Below are 24,546 nucleotides of genomic sequence, written 5' to 3'. Positions count from 1 at the left end.
AGGATGAAAAAAAAAGTAAATACATAAATAATTAAAATATACTGTATGTATGCCAACCAATACCCAGCAACTCTGGGGAGGGGGAGGGGAATCACAAAGGATTTTCTAAGCACTCTACAACTTAAGCCACAGCTCAACTTCTGGCTTTTGTGGTTAACTGGACATAAGAGTTTCAGACCTTCCTGCCTGGGATAACAGGCCAGATCTCAGCCTCCTCAGTAGCTAGGATTATAGGCATGAGCCACTAGCACCTGGTATGTGTATATGTACGTGTGTGTACCTCAGTCCTGGGGCATGTGTGTCCACGCATACACACACCTCAGTCCTGGAGCTTTAGCCTGTCCTATTAGAAGGGGGAAAAGAAATCTAGTCTACCGTGCATATAATTTCCACAGTTATGATTAGGCTAAAGTTATTTAAATGAAATGAACAAATAAAAGCATGGTCTGAGACTGTAGCTTTTAAAGAAAGATATAAACTTCTATCATAATCATATAGTTTAACTTTCAAAAAATTAGCACTGAGGGCTGGAGCTATGGCCTAGTGGCAAGAGTACTTGCCTCGGGCTGGGGATATGGCCTAGTGGCAATAGTGCTTGCCTCATATACATGAGGCCCTGGGTTCAATTCCCCAGCACCACATATACAGAAAATGGCCAGAAGTGGCACTGTGGCTCAAGTGGCAGAGTGCTAGCCTTGAGCAAAAAGAAGCCAGGGACAGTGCTCAGGCCTTGAGTCCAAGCCCAGGACTGGCCAAAAAAAAAAAAAAGAGTGCTTGCCTCTTATACATGAAACCCTGGGTTCAATTCCCTAGCACCACATATACAGAAAACAGCCAGAAGTGGTGCTGTGGATCAGGTGGCAGAGTGCTAGCCTTGAGCCAAAAAAAAGAAGCCAGAGACAGTGCTCAGGCCCTGAGTCCAAGCCCCAGAACTGCCCCCCCCAAAAAAAAATTAGCACTGAGAGGGGAAAAATGAGGACAGAACAATGGAAGAGGTGACACTAATCAAAATGAATTGTACTCATGACTATAATCTCTACACAACTTGATTAAAAAAAAAAAAAAACTAGCACTGAGGACTAGAGGCATATAGCTCAAGTGGTAGCCAGGGGAGCATTCATTAAGATTTTAGTATTGGGCTGGGGATATAGCCTAGTGGCAAGAGTGCCTGCCTCGGATACACGAGGCCCTAGGTTCGATTCCCCAGCACCACATATACAGAAAACGGCCAGAAGCGGCGCTGTGGCTCAAGTGGCAGAGTGCTAGCCTTGAGCGGGAAGAAGCCAGGGACAGTGCTCAGGCCCGGAGTCCAAGGCCCAGGACTGGCCAAAAAAAAAAAAAAAAAAAAGATTTTAGTATTAAAATATCAGCAGTAAATACCACCACAAAATTAAAGTTACCAATTAATTATGCTCAGCAGAACCAAATTCTCATTCCTATCATAAGGGACAAATGGCGAAATTCTTTGAAAACTGTAATTTAGATGTTAATGCAGCTCAATTCTTTTTTTTTTGGGGAGGGGGTAGCTGTTCTGGGCCTTGAACTACGGCCTGTGCACTGGAAATGAGACTCTTTTGCTCAAGGCTAGTGCTCTACTACTTGAGCCACAGCTCTCCTTTCAGTTCTTGTGGTATTTTACTGGCAATAAAAGTCTCAAACTTTCCTGCCCAAGATTAGCTTCAAACTGCAATCCACAGGTCTCAGAATACAAGGTTAAGACAGTAAAACAGGGGCAAGGAGTATGACAGAAGGAGTGAAATTAATTAGAATACAGTGCAATCATGTATGAATAAACTTCTGCCTGTGTAATGAATATAAGCAAATAAAATGGTTTATCAATTAACTGAAGAAAGAATATACAGCAGGGAACCAGTGGCTCACGCTTGTAATCCTAGTTACTCAGGAATTGGTTTGAAGCTAGCCTGGGCAGAAAAGTCTAAGACTCTTACCTCCAATAAACTACTCAGAAAAAAATCAGAAGCAGTGCTGTGCACAGCTCAAGTGGTATATATGGCTGACTCCTAAATGACTAGTTTGTCAAATACATGATCAATTGGGAGAGCAAAATGAAAGACAAAAAAAAATGCCTACAAAAGACTGGTAATTTCTTCTTTAGAATAACTGATTTTGAGATGGAGACATGGCTTCAGTAGTGAAGTGTAAGGTACTGAGTTCAAACCCCAGTACTGCTAAAAAAAAAAAAAAAAATTGGCTTGAAATGTCTATTAACCATCCAAGTGTGGCAGATTGAAAAAAATGCACAAGTCTGAGGAACAAGAGGAACAGATTTTAAAACTTGGGCATTTGTATATAGATGTATCATGTTTGTAAGATAATATTAAGAGAGAAATCAGATCCTAGTGAGAACAAAAAACAATTCAAAAGACTGAGCAGCAGAACACTCCAATATCCGTAAGTAATGAAAAAGAATACCACAACCAAGACTGAGGGCTAGCAGCCTATGAGAGGTCTAAGCCCAAAGATTAGGAGAGAAAAGGGTCTCAAGGAATATCAGATGCTACTGATATGCTAAGAAATACAACTTACAGAAGACTTGGATTTAGCAAAATGAAGTCAAGAGCCCTTTACAAGATATATAGTCACACAGGCAAAGGATCAGAACTAAACAGGCAGAGACAGGAAGTAAACTTATTCCAAGTATTTTGAGGGGGAAAAAAGCAATTAATTTTTTTCAAGTATCTTGAAGCTGGAAGCAAATGGTTCACATCTGTAATCTTAACTACTCAGGAGACTGAGTTCTGAGGCTTACAATTCAAAGCCAGCCCATGCAAGGAAGTCCTTGAGACTTAATCACCAGGAAACCGGACTGGCACTGTGGTTCAACGTGGTAATGAACTAGCTATGAGTGAAAAGGCTCAGGGACAGCGCCCAAGCCCTGAATTTAATACCCACAGCCAACAATAACAACAGCAAAAATAGCATTTTGAGGGGCTGTAATGTGGCTTAGCAGTAGAGTGCTTGCCTAGCATGCATGAAGCCCTTGGTATAATTCCTCAGCACCACATAAACAGAAAAGGTTGGAAGTGGCACCGTAGCTCAAGTGATAAGAGTGTTAGCTTTGAGCAAAAGGAAGCCAGGAACTGTGCTCAGGCCCCTAAATTCAAGCCCTAGGTCTGGCAAAAACACGTATTTTGAGTTGGGTGCTAGAAGCTCACACCTGTAATCCTAACTACTCAAAAGGCAGACTTCTAAGTCTCTAAGATTCATTTCAAACTACAAAAAGGCCAGAAGTGGAGCTGTAGCTCAAGTTGTAAAGCATCAACTTAACAAGCACGAGCTAAGTTCAAACCCCAATACCACCAAAATAAATAAATAAATAAATAAATAAATAAATAAATAAATAAATAAATAAATAAATCAGAGTCTCAAGCTGGGTGTGACTGTGCACACTTCTAAGCCCAGGACTCAGGAGACTAATACAAGTGGATTGCAGCAAGTTTGAGGCCAGTCTGGGCTATACAGAAAAGACCCTATCTCAAAAAGAAGAAAAATAAATAAATAAAAGAAAGCCAGTCAAACAAGATTACAGTTTCTGTTTGGGGTGGTACATATAGCGGTAACTGATGACTGCATAATGTTTACAATGTAACTGGATCATGAACTGTGTTCCTAGAGAGTAACCTAGCCAAAAAGGAAAGAATGAGCATGCCAAATATGATCAAAGGCTTGTACATTTATCGATCTAGAAAATTTTTTTAAAGTAAATTGTATTCAACCTCCACAATGTAACACCTACAGTTTATAATTAATACTCAAAAAGAAATGTTATTTTATCCCTAGGTATGAACTGAACTGTGTGACAAAATCCCTATTTAGTCCTAGATATGACTGTATTTGGAGACTGGCAGTAAAATTAAAGGAATCTGGGGCTGGGAATATGGCCTAGTGGCAAGAGTGCTTGCCTCATATACATGAAGCACTGGGTTCGATTCCCAGGCACCACATATATAGAAAACGGCCAGAAGTGGTGCTGTGGCTCAAGTGGCAGAGTGCTAGCCTTGAACAAAAAGAAGCCAGGGACAGTGCTCAGGCCGAGTCCAAGCCCCAGGACTGGCCAAAAAAAAAATTTAAAGGAATCCTAAGTCCATAAATTTGTGGTAATTTGTTACAGCAGCCATAGGGAGTAATTGATATTTTCATATTATTGAAATTTCCAGTCTATAGCTATGGTGTGGATCTCCTTTATCTGGATGCTTTTTAAATTTCTCTCAGCTGTGTCTTAGAATTTTTTATCTAGCAGGCACTCGTATCTTTGTTAGATTTACCCCTAGGTGTTGTACAACTTGATGAGTAACAGAGAGTTGCTTATTTGAAGTAGAAGCTCCTCAAGCTATAAACTAGAAGAAACTATTTCCATAGATTTTTTTCTTTTTTTTGATAAACTGCTGGAGGCTGACAGTGGATAGGCATGAGACTCCTGGGAAGCAGTCTTAAGAGGACTCTTCGCCTTCATAGACTATTAGAAATAAGAACTCCACCAGGTTCTCACAAGAAGAGCCAGAAAAACAAAACAAAACAAAACAAAAAACTGGTGGTTCTGAGAGGGGAGGGGAAATTCAATCACCATGAATCATACCCAAAGCATTCTCTATAACAATGGTAAATTATCTATGGAGACTTTTCCAGAAGCTATCCTAGTTAGAAGAGAAACTTTCTTTCTACTTGGTTACCATCTCTACCTTTTATTAGGTAAGGGGGAAATCAGAGTCACTGGGTCAAAGCTGTGAGGATTTAAATTGGGAATGTTGCAATCCGGGAAAGAAATAGGGACAAGAAGAGGGAATAGAGCTATATAAGCATCTTTATAAGACACATCAAGAGAAAAGATTATGTGAGGACACACAGTAAGAAAGTGACCTTGTGAAGGCCAAAGAGAGATCCCTCACCAGACACTAGTCATGCTGCACTTTAACCTTTGACTTCTAGCCTCTATAACTGAGAAAATAAATTTCTGGGGCTGGGACTGTGCCTGTGACTTAGTGGCAGAGTGCTTGCCTTGTATGCATGAAGCTCTGGGTTTGATTCCTCAGTACCACATAAAAAGAAAGAAAGAACAAAAAGCTGAAACTGGCGCTGTGGCTCAAGTAGTAGAGTGCTAGCCTTGAGCAAAAGAAGCTCAGAGACAGTGCTCAGGCCCTGAGTTCAAGCCTCAGGACTGGCAAAAAAAATAAAATAAATTCATTTCTGTGGTTTAAGCCAGACAGTCTACAATGAAAACCCAAGAACAATGATATACTCTAAAGAGAAAAACTTAAATACAGTATTACTAAATAAAATACCTCTGCCTGATCCCAACTTGATAGCTTTTTAGGAGTGGCACCAGGAGTCTGATCGGCTGTTTGATCCCAACGCCGTTTTCGTTTTGAGGGAGGCTGGGATGCTGCTGCTCCATTGACGACTTTTAATTCTCCAGCTTTAGCTTTTTCTGCTAGCTGCTGCCTAATTTCTCTCTGAAAAACAGAAAAAGCAGAAAATACTTACTTTTAAATGCTAGAGTAATGGTTGCTCATGCCTAATGTGCATGAAGCCCTGGTTCGATCCCCAGTACCACAAACACAGAAAAACATATTTAATACATTCCTATGTCGTTAATATAGATTTTTTTTGGGGGGGGGGGAGGAGTTACTCCTGGGGCTTGAATTCAGAGCCTGGGTGCTCTCCCTGAGCTCTTTTGCTCAAGGCTAGGTCTCTACCACTTTGAGCAACAGTGCCACTTCCAGTTTCTGGTAGTTAACTGGAGATAAGTCTCAAGGACTTTACTGCTTGGGCTGGCTTTGAACCACAATCCTCAAATCTCAGCCTCGTGAGTAGCCAGGATCACAGGCAAAAGCCACCAGCATCTGGTGTCATTTACTTTACTTTATAAACCATTAGTGATCTCACTTTCACTTTTCTGTATATCCAGTCTTACAGTCTTTCTTCCTAAACAATATATAAACAACTACAAAATTTGATACAGAATATCCTAGTTTACATATAGTGAAGTAAAATCTTTTCTATGTGTGAAGCAAAATCTTCTAACAATGAAAAACCAAAATATTTACACTGAAAAGATAGCTTTCTTTAAAATTCAAGACAGAGGGCTGGAAATATGGCCTAGTGGCAAGAGTGCTCGCCTTGTATACATGAAGCCCTGGGTTCGATTCCCCAGCACCACATATATAGAAAACAGCCAGAAGTGGCACTGTGGTTCAAGTGGCAGAGTGCTAGCCTTGAGCTTAGGAGCCAGGGACAGTGCTCAGGCCCTGAGTTCACGGCCCAGGACTGGCAAAAAAAAAAAAAAAATTCAAGACAGAAAGATGGTTTAAAAAAGGGAAAACAGAATTTTTCTTCATTTATAACAAATACATTTACTCTTTTATTTGTAAAATGAGGTACTAATACCCTACTTAATTCAAAAATAAATACATTTATTATAAAGTATGAAGGCTAGTTAAAATGGAAAGGAGTTCCTCCTAGCACTGCATGTGTGCCCACAGAGAATAATCTCTGCAGGTCCAAAAGAACTATTCAGAATTCTCCACCCACAGTTAAACTGAATCTTACAAAACTGGACATTCTCCAAAAAACAATGTGACCACTTGAGTCTTTCCTAACACAATGGCTTCTGAAGCACACCTTAATATTCTCCCTTTAGATACATTTAAGGTAGGTATGTACTCAGACAAAGGGACTTGGACCAAAAAAAGACATACAAATATAAAGTTTGATTTGAAAGGTGATAAAATTTTGTAGGACAGTTGTTGTTTCCCATAAATCTGTATTAATACTAGTGAAATATTATTTCTGATGTATACAGAAAAACAGAAAAACCTATCATCAATCTCCTTTACATTCTTTCAATAAAGAAGGAAGTAGGGGACTGGGGATATAGCCTAGTGGCAAGAGTGCCTGCCTCGGATACACGAGGCCCTAGGTTCGATTCCCCAGCACCACATATACAGAAAACGGCCAGAAGCGGCGCTGTGGCTCAAGTGGCAGAGTGCTAGCCTTGAGCGGGAAGAAGCCAGGGACAGTGCTCAGGCCCTGAGTCCAAGGCCCAGGACTGGCCAAAAAAAAAAAAAAAAAAAAAAGAAGGAAGTAGGCTGAACTCAAATAGGTGCCTGTAATCATAGCTACTCAGGAGGCTAATATCTGAGGTTTAAAGTCAGCCCAAGCAGGAAAGTCTGTGAGACTCAGGGGCACAGAGTTCAAGCCCCACAACTGGCAAAAAAAAAATTTTTTTTAAAGGGGGAAGTAAAACTATGGCACAAGTGGTAGAGAGCTAGCCTTGAGCACAAGAAGCAGCACAGGAACAGCCAAGCCCTCACTCAGTTCAAGCCCCAAGACTAGGGCACACATTCGCATGTACACACACAAAAGGAAGCCGCTTAGAATAAACAGCAGGTCCACATACCTCTTCTTTAGTTAAATGTTGTTCTCGCATTACATCCATGTAAGTTCTAGCATTCATTTTAGGATCTGGGGTCTTCCCTCCTGCAGAAAAGAACAGCAACAGGACAAGAGTACAATAAATAAAGGATAATTAGGTTCAACTGATTTATCTGCCCTGCACTAATATTATGTTATTCCATAATCATTTAATTTATTTTTTGATGGAAAGCTTTAATAATTATACATCTTACTTTTTATTGAGTTTGCTGATCAATTTAACCTGTTTGAACACAAACATATCTACAGCAGTTTAAAACAAATATTTTAATGCATATAAAAAGGAAATGACAGCACAGTTTAGTCTTCAGAAGTGATGGGTTCCTGGGTTGCTAATCCGGAATACGTACACTTTCGTGCCTTTGTCTCCATCAGCAGTTCTGACTTCAAGCAGCAGAATAGAAGCCTAGAAAATTATCTCTTTACCATTAGTAACACTTTGGAAAGATATTTATATTCAAAACATTACCTGTTGCAAGCTGTTAAAATCCTGACTACAAATAACTGACTACATGTGATCTTTATACAGTGTTCTAAAATAGTTGTAGCACAGAAAATCAGATTTTAAAAAAATATTCCTATAATATTATTCTGATGTCAAATTACTAAAAGGGCTTCATTCTTTAAAGTTTTTTGACCCAGAAACATATTTTTATTTCTTAGAAAGTATAAATTACAACTGGAAACATATTACTTAAAATATATTACTTCTACCATTTATTAAGATGCACACAGAAGGAAAGTGGTGTACAAAGAGATGCATTTAGTCTCTTGGTTAAAGTTTCAGTATTTGCTTTTCAAACTTTCAAATATCTTAAAGAAGCCCAAGCATTATACAACAAGGTTCACAAAGGCACATTATACTTTAGGAATGTGATAATTAGCTATACAAGTAGTATAGCATATAATTTAGAAAAAAATAAATAAAATTCTAAGACATCTCCTATACTGACGATCATGCCCAATTGGTAGTGTCATTCTTTCTGACACTAACTCTGATATGACTTCCTTTGGAATACTTTTTCACCATAATCTAGAGAGGATGTGTTGAACTGCACCCTTAAGAATGCAGACAGGACTGGCATATAGCAGTACTGCTGTAGGAAAGAAATTAAGGACAGTTAGTATGGGCCTGTGAATTCTGACATACATGTTTAAATCAATTACAATTATGCAAGTAAAGAAAAGAATATCCCTATTAATTCATGCAGGCTGAAAGTCTAATTTGTAAACCTGCAGCAGCATCTAATTTTAAAAACAGGCACCTAATTTTGACTGTGAAACTCACTCACCTGAGGAAAGCTTCCATCAGGCTCACTAAGCCCCTTGTGCTGACTTGCACACTAAAATTAGCAAAACAGACTCCAACTATTAAAAATATCCAATTCCTTGTATACATACTTCTGTTTAACTTTATGCTTAGAGCAAAGTAGGTGCATTTACTAAGCCATATTTAGAATAATATGGGGAGCTCTAGTGTGAGAAACAGTTTCTCAAAAGTAACAATCCTCAAACTAAAATTTGGAATAGACACTTTCAATAATTTGAAAGTATTCTGGTAGCAAAGCATATTTGTTCTAAGTATAGTAAGAGTACCCAAAACAAAAGTAAAAGAAAAACCTTTAACCCTTTGCGTTTCTATGGCAATGGTTCATTATTTTCTTGTCCTTCTACCTGGAAAGAAAACTTGCATTATAAAGATGAAGAATATGGCATCTGTGACTTCAACCAAATCTACACAAATCTATTTAAGGGGTTTTTAAAAAAGAAAAGCAAATTCATAAGCATGCCAAAAAAAACCAAAGGGCTAAAGACAACATAAACAAATTTGTGAATACTTATAGGAAAGCGGGAATTACCATCTGCAAAAGGATCAAGACGCTCTGGGGAAATTATCATGGTCCGTCTGTGCTTTTTATATTCATCTTCGCGGTCGGCAATCTTTGGGGGTCGGTGCTCAGCAAACGGATCATACTGAAAAGAAGTATACTTATTTAGCATCCACTTTACTAATCAAGCACAACATCATAAACAAAATTCAAGACTATTACAAAACACAAAGATTTAGTAACTATATAATAATATATTCTGCATAATTTTAGACAAATTCTGAGAAACTAAGGCATAAAGCTGTGTGGTAGTGTACATCTATAATCCTAGCACTGGAGAGTCAGAAGAATCACTAATTTGAGACCAGCCTACCAAAAACAGTGAGACAGTCTAAAAAATAGGTCTAAATAAATAAATGAGGAAGATGTAGCTGTGGCAGATCATTTGTCTAGACATAAAAATGAGACAATATATTTTGCCCACATTTCCACAGCTCAATGCTTCATAAATTGTTACTTTTACAAAGTTTTATTTCTAATTCTAACGAGCTCCTCTCAACATTCTCAATTGAATCTGAAAAATTTTGCGTTTATATGGGAACTCAGACATGCATCTCTCTTAAGCGGAATAAATTTAAAAGTCATCTGAGGGGGGAATTCAAGGAGAGGGAGCATATGAATAAAGCAAGGGCGGGTGAATATAGTCATAATATTCAATGTACATATGTGAAAATGAAACCAGGCAACTTGAGGAAGTGGTTCAGGTTGGGCTAAATGAGAATGATAAGAGTGATATTGATCAAAACTCACTGTACTTATGAGCTGATATGCTGAACTGAAAACTGATTGAACAACTTAAAGATTTTTTTAAATAAAATAATAAAGTTACCTGTTCTGTTGACTGTGGTATATCATTAAGCAATGCCACAGGGGCATGATATCCAGGCTTCTTCTGACCAAGCAAACTTGTAGATGATGAATAGTCATCGTCATCCTACAACGAACCCCCCCAAAAAGATAATAAACCAAAGTCAGAATTTAAATTTTTTTTTTTTTTTTTTTTTTTTGGCCAGTCCCGGGCCTTGGACTCAGGGCCTGAGCACTGTCCCTGGCTTCTTCCCGCTCAAGGCTAGCACTCTGCCACCTGAGCCACAGCGCCGCTTCTGGCCGTTTTCTGCATATGTGGTGCTGGGGAATCGAACCTAGGGCCTCGTGTATCCGAGGCAGGCACTCTTGCCACTAGGCTATATCCCCAGCCCTAAAATTTTTAACACACTGAGAAAATTTGTTTTTTAAATTTGGCAACTACAAACAGATTATTTAGAATTTTCCAGTTTCCTTGTTTTATAACATGATTTAATATCACAGAAATATGTATATGTACGTGTGTCGACAGAATGTTATTTATTACCACTTTTTTACTATATAAAAGTCAACACTGAAGATCACATATTTATTTAAAAGTAAGATGAAGGTGGAGGAGGGAAAGTGGGGGAAAAAATGAGGGAAGGGGTAACAAGTTTGAGAAGAAATGTACTCACTACCATAGGTATGTAACTGTAATCCCACTATACATCACCTTGACAATAAAATTGAACTAAAAGAAAAAAAGTGAAATGACAATTTCCAGCTTATGGAACATATAGCTATCATTTAGTCTTTCACCCCTAGGGTATGAACCCCGATCAGCCTCTAGAAATTTTACCTTTGGGACTTCTAAATTTCACTCAAGAAAAAGAAGGAAAAAGAAAAAGGATAGCAACTACAGGGTATGAGGTGAATTTCATGAAGACAAGTCTTTACGTGGAACAAAGCTTGGTAGTAAGCCATACAAAAATGGTTAGAGGAAAAAAATGGTTAGGTGTGATAGGGCATGATTATAATCCTAGCTACACAAAAAAAATGAGTATCAGACTGATTGTGGTTCAAGGCCAGCCCACAAAAAAATTAGCAAGAGCCCATCTCATTCAGTAAGTCAGGCATGGTGGTATCTCAGCTATAAAAAAGGTATAAGTAAGCAGGATTTGTCTTGGGCCAGCCACAGACAAAAGCAAGACACCTGATCAAAAAAGGACTGGGATCATGGAGCACCAGCCTAGCAATCACGTATGTATAGCAAGACTATGTCCAAACCTCAGCATCACACACACAAACACACAAAAATTAGATTTTAGACATTCACCAAACAGGTATTCATCAAATTTAGATGTCTGAGGTGATTCATCAGATGAAATGTGAGTTATATAGAATACATATAAAAAGCTTTTAAGAAGTATCAATGGCTAGGAATATGGCTAAGTTGTAGAGTGCTAGCCTTGGTATGCATGAAGCCCTGGGTTTGATTCCTCAGTACCACATAAACAAAGCCAGAAGTAGTGCTGTGGCTCAAGTGGTAGAGTGCTAGCCTTGAGCAAAAGAAGCTTAAAGATGGTGCCCAGGCCCTGAGTTCAAGTGCTAGGACTGATTTTAAAAAAGAAAAAAATAGAAATGTCAAAATGATCGGGTGCTGGTAGCCTATAATCCTTGATACTCAGACTGTGATCTGAGGACAGTGGTTCAAAACCAGCTGGGACAGGAAAGTCAGTGAGACTTAACCATCAGAAAACCAGAAGTGGAGCTGGCTCAAAGTGGCAGGGCACCAGCCTTGAACAAAAAGTACAGGGACAGAGCCAAGACTGTGAGTTCAAGCCCCATGATTGAAGGGGGGGAAAAAATGTCAAAATGAGAGGCAGTTCCAGGAAACAGATGCAAAAAAGTTCATGAATATCAGTAGCAAGAAACATTTCAGTCAAATCAGTCACATCAAGAAATATTTCAGTCACATCAGATACATGGCTGTGATCTTGAGGGAGAGCAGAAGAATTATGAGTCCCAGAGGCCAGTCTCAAAAAGAAATTGTAGGGGGCTGGGGATATGGCCTAGTGGCAAGAGTGCTTGCCTCGCATACATGAAGCCCTGGGTTCGATTCCCCAGCACCACATATATAGAAAACGGCCAGAAGTGGCACTGTGGCTCAAGTGGCAGAGTGCTAGCCTTGAGCAAAAAGAAGCCAGGGACAGTGCTCAGGCCCAGGACTGGCAAAAAAAAAGAGGAAATTGTAGCAAGACTCTGCCTCACAATGCAGAGAAAGAAGAGACAGAGACAGCAACAGAGACAGAGAGACAGATGTGGTAGAGAGAAACAAAGAAAAACAAAAACCAAAAAGGCTGCAGTGTAGTTCAAATAATAAAGTGCTTGCCTAGCAAGATCTGGTTTAATCCTTTATAGCACATAGCACATACATAAACACACACATCCCAAAACAAATCAAAATCCACAAATGATCTGGGCACCAGTGGTTCACAGCTGTGATCCTAGCAACACAGGAGACTGAGATATGAGGATGGAGGTTCAAAGTCAGCCTGGAAAGGAAAGACCTTGAGATTCTTCCTGCTAGTTAACCACCAAAAATCCTGGAAGTAGAGCTCTAGCTCAAGTGATAGAGCACTAGCATGGAGTTAAAAAAGCTCAGGGAGAGTGTCTAGGCCCTGAACGACTGGCATTAAAAAAAAAAATCCATTCATATTAAGATACCAAGGGGAGAAAAATAAACAGTATCAACTACACATGAAAGGGCAGAGGGCAGAGCTTAGGAGAGCTCTGCCCCACCTCCAGGCCTGAGTCACAGAAGCTCATGCTGGGAGAGGAGCAGACATGGCGCCTAGCACTGCCATGGCCCTCTGAAGGGACCAAGGTCCTCCATGTCCCCAGTCACCTTGAGCTCCATATTAACTGAACCTGTGAAGTGGATGCCAGGAATGAGGGAATGGCAAAGGACCTGACCAAAGCCTCAGTCTGACATTCCAGATGGGATGCGGGGGGAGCTGTGAGAATTGAGGCTGCCCAGGACCCCCTTCGTAGGATGCCCCTAGCTTCAGTTGCCCACTTTAATTTTCTATAGGTACCCCTCTCCCTACCTCACCTTACTATTTATTGCTGTAATTTATTGACCTCAAAAATGCTGCATAACAGACCTCAAATGGGACAGGGAGGGTCCCCAGGGCCCCCCTCCACTTGGCAGGATCCTGTGAGGCCAGGTGCTGAGGAGAGCCTCTCTACCCTACTCATCACTTGCTTCCCCCTCACTCCCCAGGGGCCCTAGATTGGGCTCTGGCCCATTCGAAAATACCTCGAGGGGGAGGGGAAGGGATTGGGTTATAGCTGTTTTGTTTAATGGGAATTGGAAGAGAGATCATGTCCTACTTTACACCCTTCCCAAAGAGGGGGAGGGACACTGGGATCGCACTCCTGTACTGGCCACTCATCACATTGAGTTCACATCTCTCAAGAGTTAGGATGAAATTTAGGTCAGAGCTGCAGGTATGCAGCTCTCCAGTATCATACAAAAGTGATTGACCGATGACTGATCTCCATTCAGAAGTGTGCAGTCTTAATGTACAGTGGTGAGAAACTGTTATTTTATGATCTTTTCATTAAAAGCTTGATGGAAAACTTAAGAAAAAGGGGGGAGGGAGCTGGGAATATGGCCTAGTGGTAAAGTATTCGCCTTATATATATGAAGCCCTGGGTTCGATTCCTCAGCACCACATATATAGAAAAAAGCTAGAAGTGGCGCTGCAGCTCAAGTTGTAGAGTGCTAGCCTTGAGCAAAAAGAAGCCAGGGACAGTGCTCAGGCCCTAAATTCAAGCCCCAGGACTAGCAAAAAAGAAAAAGAAAACAAGTACACATTAGAAATAAAACTACAGAAGTCAATACATGGTAGTATGTAACTATAATTCTAGCATTCAAGAGGCAGAAGTAGAGGATCTTGAGACTGAAGCTGGTCAGGGCTATAAATTATTGGGTTTAAGACCAGCAACTGGTCCTCTCAAAAAACTCATGCAGCAACTGCTCAAGCCAGTACTAGTAGTACTGACATGTACTAGTAATACTAGCTACTCAGGAGGCTATCGAAAGATCACAGTTCAAAGCCAGTCCTGGGAGGAAAGTCCATAAAACTCCCATTTCCATTTAACCACTAAACCACTAAAATGCCAGAAGAGGAGCTATGGTTCAAGTGGTAGAGTGCCAACACTGCTTAAGGGGAAAAGTTAAAATGATAGCGGATAGCTCCCAGGCCGTGAGTTTAAGCCCCAGTATGGGCGTGTGCACACATGCGCATGCACATACACTCACACAAAAAAACAAAAATCTTTGAATACGAAGTAGTTACACTGCCCAAAAAGTGCTCATCACCTGACTTACAAAACAGTAACCTCTCTGTACATCACCTTTATAATAAAAATTTTTAAATATATATATTTTTTTGTTGTTGTTGTTTTTGCCAGTCCTGGGCCTTGGACTCAGGGCCTGAGCACTATCCCTGGCTTCTTTTTGCTCAAGGCTAGCACTCTGCCACTTGAGCCACAGCACCACTTCTGGCCGTTTTCTATATATGTGGTGCTGGGGAATCGAACCCAGGGCTTCATGTATACAAGGCAAGCTCTCTTGCCACTAGGCCATATTCCCAGTCCACAAATATATAATATATATATATATATTTTTTTTTTGCCAGTCCTGGGCCTTGGACTCAGGGCCTGAGCACTGTCCCTGACTTCTTTTTGCTCAAGGCTAGCACTCTGCCACTTGAGCCACAGCGCCACTTCTGGCCATTTTCTATATATGTGGTGCTGGGGAATTGAACCCAGGGCTTCATGTATAAGAGGCAAGTGCTCTTGCCACTAGGCCATATTCCCAGCCCCAAATATATAATTCTTTTAAATGGAAGGAAAGGAAGAACATTTTCAAGTTTTATTCTCTAGAAGATCTACTAACCCCAATATCATCTTTTCAGATTAAACCAGGTAATTCAAAATCCTTTGTATTTCTTGCTTTCTCTCAAAATAAAGAAAATCTTGCTGTTTGTAACTTACATCTTCAAGTTCAGTTGCAGCAATTGATGTCACATATCCAGCAAATCGGCTGTCACTTCCACCATAAATCTCCTGGTCATAATAACCTGTAGAATCAAGGCCCACTCCTTGCGCTTCATCAAGAGCTGCCTTTTTGCCTTGAATTTCTCGAATCTGAGCTTCAATATCTGTAAGAAAGATGACACAAAGTCTTATTTTATTTTCCAAAGAGCTCTCAGCACAATGCATTTCCTTAGTAGATATTATCAAAACATTCCCCTAAATACAGAAAAGTTTAACTGTACCACATAAAGGGCTAATGGAGCTATACAAATTCATACATTTACTACATCTTCTCACCTCAACAGACAATACTAGCCTGGCACTGGTGGCTCACACTTATAATCCAAGCTACACAGGAGGCTGAGATCTGAGGATGGCAGTTCAAAGCCAGCCCAGACAGAAAAGTCCCGTAAGACTCTTTATCTCCAATTAATCACTCAAAAACCAGAAGTGGAGTGTACCTCAAAGTGGCAAAGTGCTAGCCTTGAGAAAAAGAATTCAGAGACAGTATCCAGGCCCTGAGTTCAAGCCTCACCACAGACCAGAAAAAACAAAAACAACCTGAGAAAGAAGATTATCTCACCAACTACTATCTACTCTCACCATTACCAAAATTCATTTTATAAATTACTGTTGAATTCTAAACCTTTGCCCAACAGAAAATTTAATAAGTCTGATGTTCTTATTACTTCAGTGGTAGAGAGCTTGTCTACCATGTATGAGAAACACAAACAAAATCAAACAAACACAAAAAAATACCAGGGGGTTAAGGTGTGGCTGAAATGGTTAAAAGCACTTGCCTAGCAAGTGTGAGGGTCTGAATTACCCTAACACTACTACCAGAAATGTAAAAGCAACAGTACTGAGCAGGACATAGTGCCAAGCACCCATATTCCCAGATACTTAGGAGGCAGAAACAGGAGGATTATTTGGCCCAAGGAGTTTGTGTTCCAAAATAGCAAGACTTTTAAAACAAAAGTATTATTGTGGAGAATAATTCTCAAACCAATCTTCAACAAAGTAAAGATTCTGTGAAAATGTGATAAAGGCTTCCTATCAAGTCCCCAGGTTATGTCCTATCTGGGATCATACTCTGAACAAAAAGGGGAGGAGGAGAGCCTAAAGTCTCCAGCATGAAACTCAAAACTGCTAAATAAAACTTTTTTTCTAGCTGGGTGCTAATGGTTCATGCCTGTATCCTAACTACTCAGGAGGCTGACATCTGAGGATCACACTATGAAGTCCAAGTAGCAAAATCCAAGAGACTCCAATTAACTACAAGAGAAAAAAAAAAAAAAAAAAAGAGGAGTTGGGAATGTGGCTTAGTGGTAGGGTGCTTGCCTAGCATGCATGAAGCCCTAGGATTCCTCAGTACAACATAAACAGAAAAAGCCAGAAGTGGCACTGTGTCTCAAGTAGTTAGAGTGCTTTGAGCCAAAGAAGCTCAGGGACAGTGCCCAGTCCTTGAGTTCAAGTCCCAGGACAGAGGGGGTAGAAAAAGAACTGATGAGAGATCAAATTCATTGTATGCTGCTGTGTACTTGGCTGTATGTTAAAGTATTTCATAATAAAAAGCTAACTTTAGTTCATCAAATATTTCCCTCCCTCATCCATTAATGCAATTGTAACATTCCAAAACTTCAAACTTGATCCACAACTTCAAATTTTATGTTCGTTTTACATCATTGTGGGAAAAAAAGTTATCTTAACTCCCTATTTTCCTTTCCTTCCTTTCTCTCCTTTCATTTTCAGTTCTGGGGATCAAACCCAAACCCAAACACATGCTAGGCAAACACTCTAGCCCAAATTCAATTTTCAACACTAACACTAAATTATAGCTACTGTTCTTCATATCTAAGAAGCTACACAAATAATTTTAAACACAATCTATGAAAAAAATATCAGAGAGGGCTGGGGATATGGCCTAGTGGCAAGAGAGCTTGCCTTGTATACATGAGGCCCTGGGTTCGATTCCCCAGCACCACATATACAGAAAATGGCCAGAAGTGGCGCTGTGGCTCAAGTGGCAGAGTGCTAGCCTTGAGCAAAAAGAAGCCAGGGACAGTGCTCAGGCCCTGAGTCCAAGGCCCAGGACTGGCCAAAAAAAAAAAGAAAAAATATCAGAGAATACACAGTCAAAAGAGTAACCAGAGACCAAAAAACCTTGGGGGCAAAGAAAGAAGAAAAATGTACACCAATCTCTCCTTTTTCAATTATGACAAATAAATCATATGTTCTGACCTAACCTTGCTCCTCCCTGTAGTACAAGACATTCAGATATTAAGACAAATAAAAATGGACACTGTTACTAGGCAAGAGACTGGTACCTCCTAGTGGCTATATACATAATGGCCAAACATATCCATCTCCTTGTTACTATGTATAGCAATAGTCTGTGCCTTTTTAATAGGGTAATATTGCATTGTCCAACAGTGTGCTTATTTTCTAGTTGAGGTGCATGAGCTGTTTGTAGTCTATACCTATCACAAATAAGGCAGCTATGAATATTCATATATAGGTTTTCATGTATCACTTGGGTAAATAAAATACCTAGAGATGGGATTGCTAGGTTTATAGTAAGTAAATGTTTAATCTTATACAAAGTAAACCTCTGGGGCCAGGAGTTTGGCCTAGTGGTAGAGCACTTGCCTAGCATTGCACAAAGCCCTGGGTTGGATTCCTCCGTACCACATACACAGAAAAAGCTGGAAGTGGTGCTGTGGCTCAAGTGGTAGAGTGCTAGCCTTGAGCAACAAGAGCTCAAGGGCAGTGCTCAGGCCCTGAGTTCAAGCCCCAGGACTGGCAAAAAAAAAGAAAAAAAGAACTAAAAGAAAGTAAGCCCCTGGACTTGGGGTGTGGCTTAAACCCTAAGTCCAAACCCTATCACCAAAAACAGTGGGATATGGGGACTGGTTTTCCTTATGCCAGTTTAAGAGCAAAGGAACCAATTATGTATAACTGAGAAAAAAAGAGGGCTTACTAAAAAAGAAATGTACTCATCGGACTTATGAAATGGTAACCTATGAGAGCCCAACAATCTGAACTGTGAGACAGGAAAGGGCTGGGAGTGTTGAAGGCCTTCTCCCAACAGACTCTCAGAACACTGAGATTCCTGGAAAGGCCAATCAGTCCAAGCTTAATAGGAATTCATATCTACCCTGGGTGTGGGCTAATTCTACCCAAAACTGCCTAGAAATCAGGGGGTAGACTAAGTCTTATGCAAATTGTAAGCTGTTTTACTGTTTAGCTCTCATTCCCAAGACAAGATCAACTACCCCTTGGATACAAAATACTGTCACATGTTGATTTTGTACCTTCCTTTCTGCACATACTTCCCTATATGAAACTAATAATAATAATAATAAACTTGGTTAATTGCCAAGGCATCTGAAGCTGACAGAGGATTACATACATACAGGTCTCCTGGTACTCCAAAACTCAAGTCCACCCACCAGTCTCATTTACTGCCTTGCTCTGAGGTCATGGCAGCAGTTAAGGGGTAGGCAGTGGGTTCCAACAGTAACCCCTCTATACAGCACCCTAACAACAACACAAAAAATAATAGTAAAGCAGCAGCAGCGCCTGTGGCTCATGCCTGAATCTTAGCTACTCAGAAAATTTGAGGATCACTGTTCAAAGCCAGCCCAGACAAGAAAATGTCCATAAGACTCTCATCTCCAATAAACTCAGAAAAAGCCAGAAGTGGCGCTGTGGCTCAAGTGGTAGAGTGCTAGCCTTGAGGCTCAGGGACAGCTTCCAGGTCCTGAGTTCAAGCTCCACAGCAACCCCCCCCCCCAAAAAAAAGATTAAGCAGAAGCTAGGATAAGTATTAAAAGTTCATAGAAATAGAATTACAAAGAAAAAACTTCCTAGTCTAGCCCAACTCTCCTCCTAAGTCATCTCCAGTAAAATTAAAATGTACTAAATGGAGACAGTGTTGAGATGCTTGGTAGGACTCTTTTTAACGGCTGATTCTGAAATCTTAAAGAGGGAGCAGGTATTCTCTATCCTGGTGGAATGAATTTTGAGTTCTCCTACTCCAGGTTGTGGTTTAAAAAAAAAAAAAAAAGTCTGGGCTTGACTGGGGGTACCTACCTCATTGATCCAAATACCTAGGTTCAATTCCAAGCAACACACACACAAAAACACACAGTCTAAAGGCTAGGCATCAACCATCTCAGCTACATTTTATGGAAATACCTCTAACTTTACATTTTCATTCCATCTACAGATCTCTATCTTTATAAAATATTGGAGTTTAAGGAAAAGTAGAAGTAGCTTGTGAATAGCTCAACTAAGCTTGCAAATCCCATGTACAAAAGCAAAAAACAGTTATTTGTGTCTGTTTATATTGCTTCCTTTTTGTATGTAGACTTTGTACCTATACAGGGTGACAGTAAGGGCCAAGCAGGAGAGGCGTAATCCTTGTATAAAATAGGAGCCAGCGACACTCTTGTATTTATCTGTTCTCTTTTTAGTCAGTTACTTAAAAAAAAAAAAACCAACAAAAACAAAAAAAAAGCTGTACATTTTAACATAAAACAAATTATGATGAGCCATTTAAAAACATAATAATCTCAGCTACTAGGCTAGAGTGGGATTTCCAAAGCATGCAACAAAGTTAGCAAACCCTTATCTGCAATGCAAAATATAAAAAGGTTGGGGACAGAGCTTAAATGTTAGACTTGTCTAGCATAATAAAAGCACTGGATTCAATCCCCAAAACCAGTTCTAAAAGCTGGGTGCTGGTGGTTCATACCTGTAATCCTAGCTACTCAGGAAGCTGAGATCTGAGGATCATGGTTCAAAGCCAGTCTGGGGAAAGAAAGTCCATGAGACTCTAACTGCCAAAAAAGCTGGAAGTGGAGCTGTGGTTCAGGTGGTAAGCACTAACCTTGAGTAAAAAAAGTTCAGGGACAGTGCCCAGGATTGGCACCAAAAAAAAAAAAAAAAACTTAAACTCAGGCCTAGGCACCATCCCTGATTTTTTTTTCAGCTTGTTCCATTCCTTGGTGCTGCTCCTTTACTCCTTATATACAGTTCGAAGTATTTTCAGTGTTTTAATTTCTGTTTTGTTGTTGTTGTTGTCTTAAACTAAGGGCCTGAGCACTGTCCCTGGCTTCTTTTTGCATTCTACCACTTGAGCCACAGTGCCACTTCTGGCTTTTTTCTATATATGTGGTGCTGAAGAACTGAACCCAGGGCTTCATGTATGCAAGGCAAGCACTTTACCACCAGGCCATATTCCCAGCCCCTTAATTACTGTTTATTATTACATGTTACAAAGACATACTTTTCTGATGTTAATTTCACTTACCCTTTTGGGCTGGTCCATAAAAATACACTACTCTAGTCAAGAGCAATTGGTGAAAAAGTAACATTTGAGAAATATTACATTTCTAAAAGACATCCCAGAAAAGCAAGAAGTACATTCTGCCATTCAAGCTCAGTCTTTTCATGAAACAAAATCCCAATAGGACAAACTACACTGTAAAGTTTTTATTTTTTTGTTTTTCTTGTTTGATTTTTTTATTGAACACTGTAGACAACACTAACAATTTCTAAATAATTGCACAGAACAAACTCTTCTAGGCTTGACACCCAGTATCTCACACTTGTAATCCTAGCTACTCAGATGACTGATACCTGAGGATCATGATTTGAAACCAACCCACGCAGGAAAGTCTGGGAGACTCTTTATCTCCAATTAACCACCACCACCACCACCCCCAAAAAAAGGTGGGAAGTGAAGCTGTAGCTTGGGTGACCAGAAGTTCAAACACCACAAAAAAAAAACCTTCAAAATCTTTTATAAAATCTTAATATTCTAGCCAATCCTCCAGGAGGGAAAAAATTGGGAGGTTGTTCCACCTCCCTCCCTTTCATCTTTCACGTTGCAACCAATGACTTTCTGAAAACACAAAAGTAACTTTTTTTTACACAGGGAAAAGAGGAAACCTCTTAACAGTCATTATAAAGAAAAAAAAAATCAAAGCTTCAACAGTGTTCATTCAAAGCCTTCCAAGGTTTCCAATACATGAATCTAACCTAATTCCCACCTATGCCAGCCAATAGATTATTAATGCTACCAAATATGAAAGTTTTTGTTCAGTGCTGGTGGCTCATACCTATTATACTAAACTACTCAGGAGGCTGAGATCTGAGGATCACAGTTCCAAGCCAGGTAGGAGACTAACCTCTTATTAATTACTTAATAATTAATCTCTTATTAGTAAAAAGCAAAAGTTATACAATCTGAAGAGAAACCAGAGTACTTAATCTCTTATTAGTTAACCACCAAAAAGCCAGAAGTACAGCACCACCCTTGAGTGAAAAAGCTAAGGAACAGCACCAGGACCTCTTTCAAGCCTGGAGACCAGCACAAAAAAAAGGGGGGGGAGAGGGAAGAGGGTCTCTTCAATCTGAAGGACTGGAGGGTCTCTTCAATCTGAAGGACTGATTTGACAAGTGAAAAGTCTACCTTTGAGCTAGCTATGTTTAAAATTAAGGGTATTAACTTCAGCTCTGAACAATTCATTTGTGTTTTTTTGTTTTGTTTTGTTTTGTTTTTGCCAGTCCTGGGGCTTAAGACTCAAGGCCTGAGCACTGTCCCTTACCTCTTTTTGCACAAGGCTAGCACTCTATCTCTTGAGCCACAGCACCACTTCGGGCTTTTTCTGTTTATGTGGTACTGAGGAATCAAACCCAGGGCTTCGCGCATGCTAGGCAAGCACTATACCACTAAGCCACATTCCCAACCCTTGTGTTTCTTTCATAGGTACTGTTCGCCAGGTGGTATCTGTACATAGTGGTCCCTCTACTTCAACAGTCATTCAGTTAGAGTAATAATTCAAACCACTGTAAGAACATACAGCACATTACTGGTATCCAGTGTTTAAAACTAGGGAATGCTGGGCTGGGAATATGGCCTAGTGGCAAGAGTGCTTGCCTTGTATACATGAAGCCCTGGGTTTGATTCCTCAGCACCACATATATAGAAAAGGCCAGAAGCGGAGCTGTGGCTCAAGTGGCAGAGGGCCATCCTTGAGCAAAAAGAAGCCAGGGACACTGATCAGGCCCTGAGTCCGAGCCCCAGGACTGGCAAAAAACAACTGGGGAATGCTCCACAAACTTGTATGTCATCCTTGCACAGGGGCTATGCTAATTTCGGTGTCATTCCAATTTTGGCATAATGTGCTGTTAAGGTAAAATTTAGCTAGTTGAGTGATGAACACTGCATTTGTGTAGCATCCAAGGGACTCTGGGAGTGATTCACCACAGGGAAGATCTCTTTTTTGTGAATCTTGTAAGATACATTCGGTTAATACCAATCTATCAATAAAGGTTGATTAAATATTTGAGCACCCATTATGCTCCATATACTGGGGATAGTAAAGAATCAGAGCAAGTACTTCAGTTACCATCTTGAGACAGCAGAATGTCAAAAAACCCAATGTTCCAATGGTTATGGTACCATTTAACTCACACTGAGGAATCATCACAAATAAAATGGCAATTTTTGCCAATGAACTACAATTAGCTAGATTTCTACAATGCATGTCAGACCTTTAAATTATTCCCTAGGGGTTATGTTATAGTGAAAATAACAATACGTAATCAAAGTGACAAAACTCCCTGCATTAATAATCAACTCCTGCAACAAGAACAGCAACATCTTTAAATGTTCTAATTATTCCAGTGTTCTTCTGTATGGCCCAACTGACAAAAGCTTTCTAGTCCAAAGCAATCTTTTCCTATTCATTTACTGATTCCCTCTTTGCACTCTTTTCTCCCACAGTAGACAACTCAAATACACCTTTTGCCTTATGAGATGTTCTTTCAGGCTCCAATACACTCCCCTAATTTAAAACTGAGTGATGCTTTTAGAACAGGGACACGTCATCTCCTCTCCGAAATAGCTAAGCATATATTAATCACCCCGTTATCCTCAAAGCAGAATACTTCTATTCAAGCATTCATTTGACCTTGTAAGAAAATTAAGAAATATACACAGCTATTTCCCCGTTAAGACTGTATAACTTTGATAACCTTAGTCTCTTAGCTCCTTCAGACTCATTAATACCGACCCACACAAGGATGAATGAAGAAGGTGACACTTTTGGAAGTCTTGAGCTCTGTGTAACTTTTGTTTTCTAAGACAGAAATCACGAAATGTCCTCACATCCTATGCCCCCGTTTCCTGTCTTCTCTGGATACTCTTCATAGAAGCCAGTCTATTCCCCACATTCTCCTAAAATCTTGTATACTCTGTATACCACAAAACGATCGAACTACCTTGAAAACTACAGTGATTGATTAAAAATAATAATGTGACTTTCCTCCTACGGCCTGCACTTCAATAATCAGCCTCCAAAGGGAAACAAGAATATACTAAAAGTGGCAAGGGACGTCCGCCTCATTTCCCACAACAACAATCACGTAACCAGGGCATACAGGTTACCCGGGTTAAACGTAACGGGCCTGGAGGTGATCCAGCTCGATTTTAGTATAACGCGAAAAGCGGCCGCCAGGCTTCGGTGCTTTTTCTGGCTCTCCCAAACACAGATTTAACCCATCACCGAGCTAGGGGGCGAGAGAGACTTCCCTCCTACGCCCGTTTCCTCCCCACCCCCCACCGCGGGCCCCGGGGGCCGCCGCAAGCCGAGGGACGAGCCAGGCTCTCGGGCCAAGAAAACACGGAAGCCACCCCCAAGAGCAGCGCCCAGACACGGAACAAAGCGCCTGTCAGGGAGGTACGAGTAGGACGCCATTACGCGGGGCCGTGGCCTGCGCCGCCGAGGCCGACCCGAGGACCCGGGCCTCGGAGCGCGGGCTAGGCCTCGACTAAACACCCCACGGGAAGAAGCAGAAACCCAGGCAGGCAGAGGCTCAGCGCTGAACGGCAGGAAAAAAAAAACACGCAGGGAGAGAAACTGAACGCTTACCTTCGTGAGTCTTGGCGATCTTCGCCATTTTGTCCACTCCAACACACAGGCGGAACTGGCGCTCCCCAGAACTTCCGCTCGCCGCCGCCGCCGCCGCCCGCCACGGAGAAAAATAGCAGGGGCTGCTCTCTGCGCATGCGTCAGGCGGGAGCGCGCACCGTCGGAAGCCACGTGACAGAGCTGCCACCTAGATAGATCCGTGCCCTCGCGGGAGGGCTGTGGGAGGAGCCGGGCGTCGGCGGCTTCCCAGAGAAGGGTGGGTAAGGTGAGCACGAAAGGCCTGGTGGGAAGTGGATTATCCGGGACAGTTTTCAAGAGGCTCACGCCTGCAATCCCCGCTACTCTGGAGGCTGAGATCTGAGGAT

General features: G+C 40.8%; 1 protein-coding gene and 1 non-coding gene across 4 annotated transcripts in view; both read right to left on the bottom strand.

Moving 5' to 3' along the window:
* The window catches only part of Sf3b1 (splicing factor 3b subunit 1), a 45,356-nt gene extending 21,014 nt beyond the window's left edge, over window positions 1-24,342 (bottom strand). The window contains exons 1-6 of one of the 3 annotated variants that reach the window (XM_048345040.1): window positions 24,182-24,342; window positions 15,195-15,361; window positions 10,171-10,275; window positions 9,312-9,426; window positions 7,418-7,497; window positions 5,301-5,471 (exon numbers count right to left, since the gene is read on the bottom strand). In XM_048345040.1, the coding sequence (XP_048200997.1) occupies window positions 5,301-5,471; window positions 7,418-7,497; window positions 9,312-9,426; window positions 10,171-10,275; window positions 15,195-15,361; window positions 24,182-24,209 (666 nt within the window). In that variant the 5' untranslated portion in view covers window positions 24,210-24,342. Of the gene's footprint in view, window positions 1-5,300; window positions 5,472-7,417; window positions 9,127-9,311; window positions 9,427-10,170; window positions 10,276-15,194; window positions 15,362-24,181 lie in introns of those variants that run through there. The other 2 variants (XR_007210746.1, XM_048345041.1) reach the window with 2 other exon arrangements.
* On the bottom strand, window positions 22,345-22,446 carry LOC125350922. Its single transcript, XR_007210833.1, has one exon. It is a non-coding gene; the product is annotated as a U6 spliceosomal RNA (small nuclear RNA).
* Window positions 24,343-24,546: the final 204 nt, after the last annotated feature.

Source organism: Perognathus longimembris, chromosome 4 (genome assembly GCF_023159225.1).
Source record: "Perognathus longimembris pacificus isolate PPM17 chromosome 4, ASM2315922v1, whole genome shotgun sequence".
NCBI lineage: Eukaryota > Metazoa > Chordata > Mammalia > Rodentia > Heteromyidae > Perognathus > Perognathus longimembris.
The sequence above is the reverse complement of the archived record's forward strand: the minus strand, read 5'-3'. Positions and strand labels throughout refer to the sequence as shown.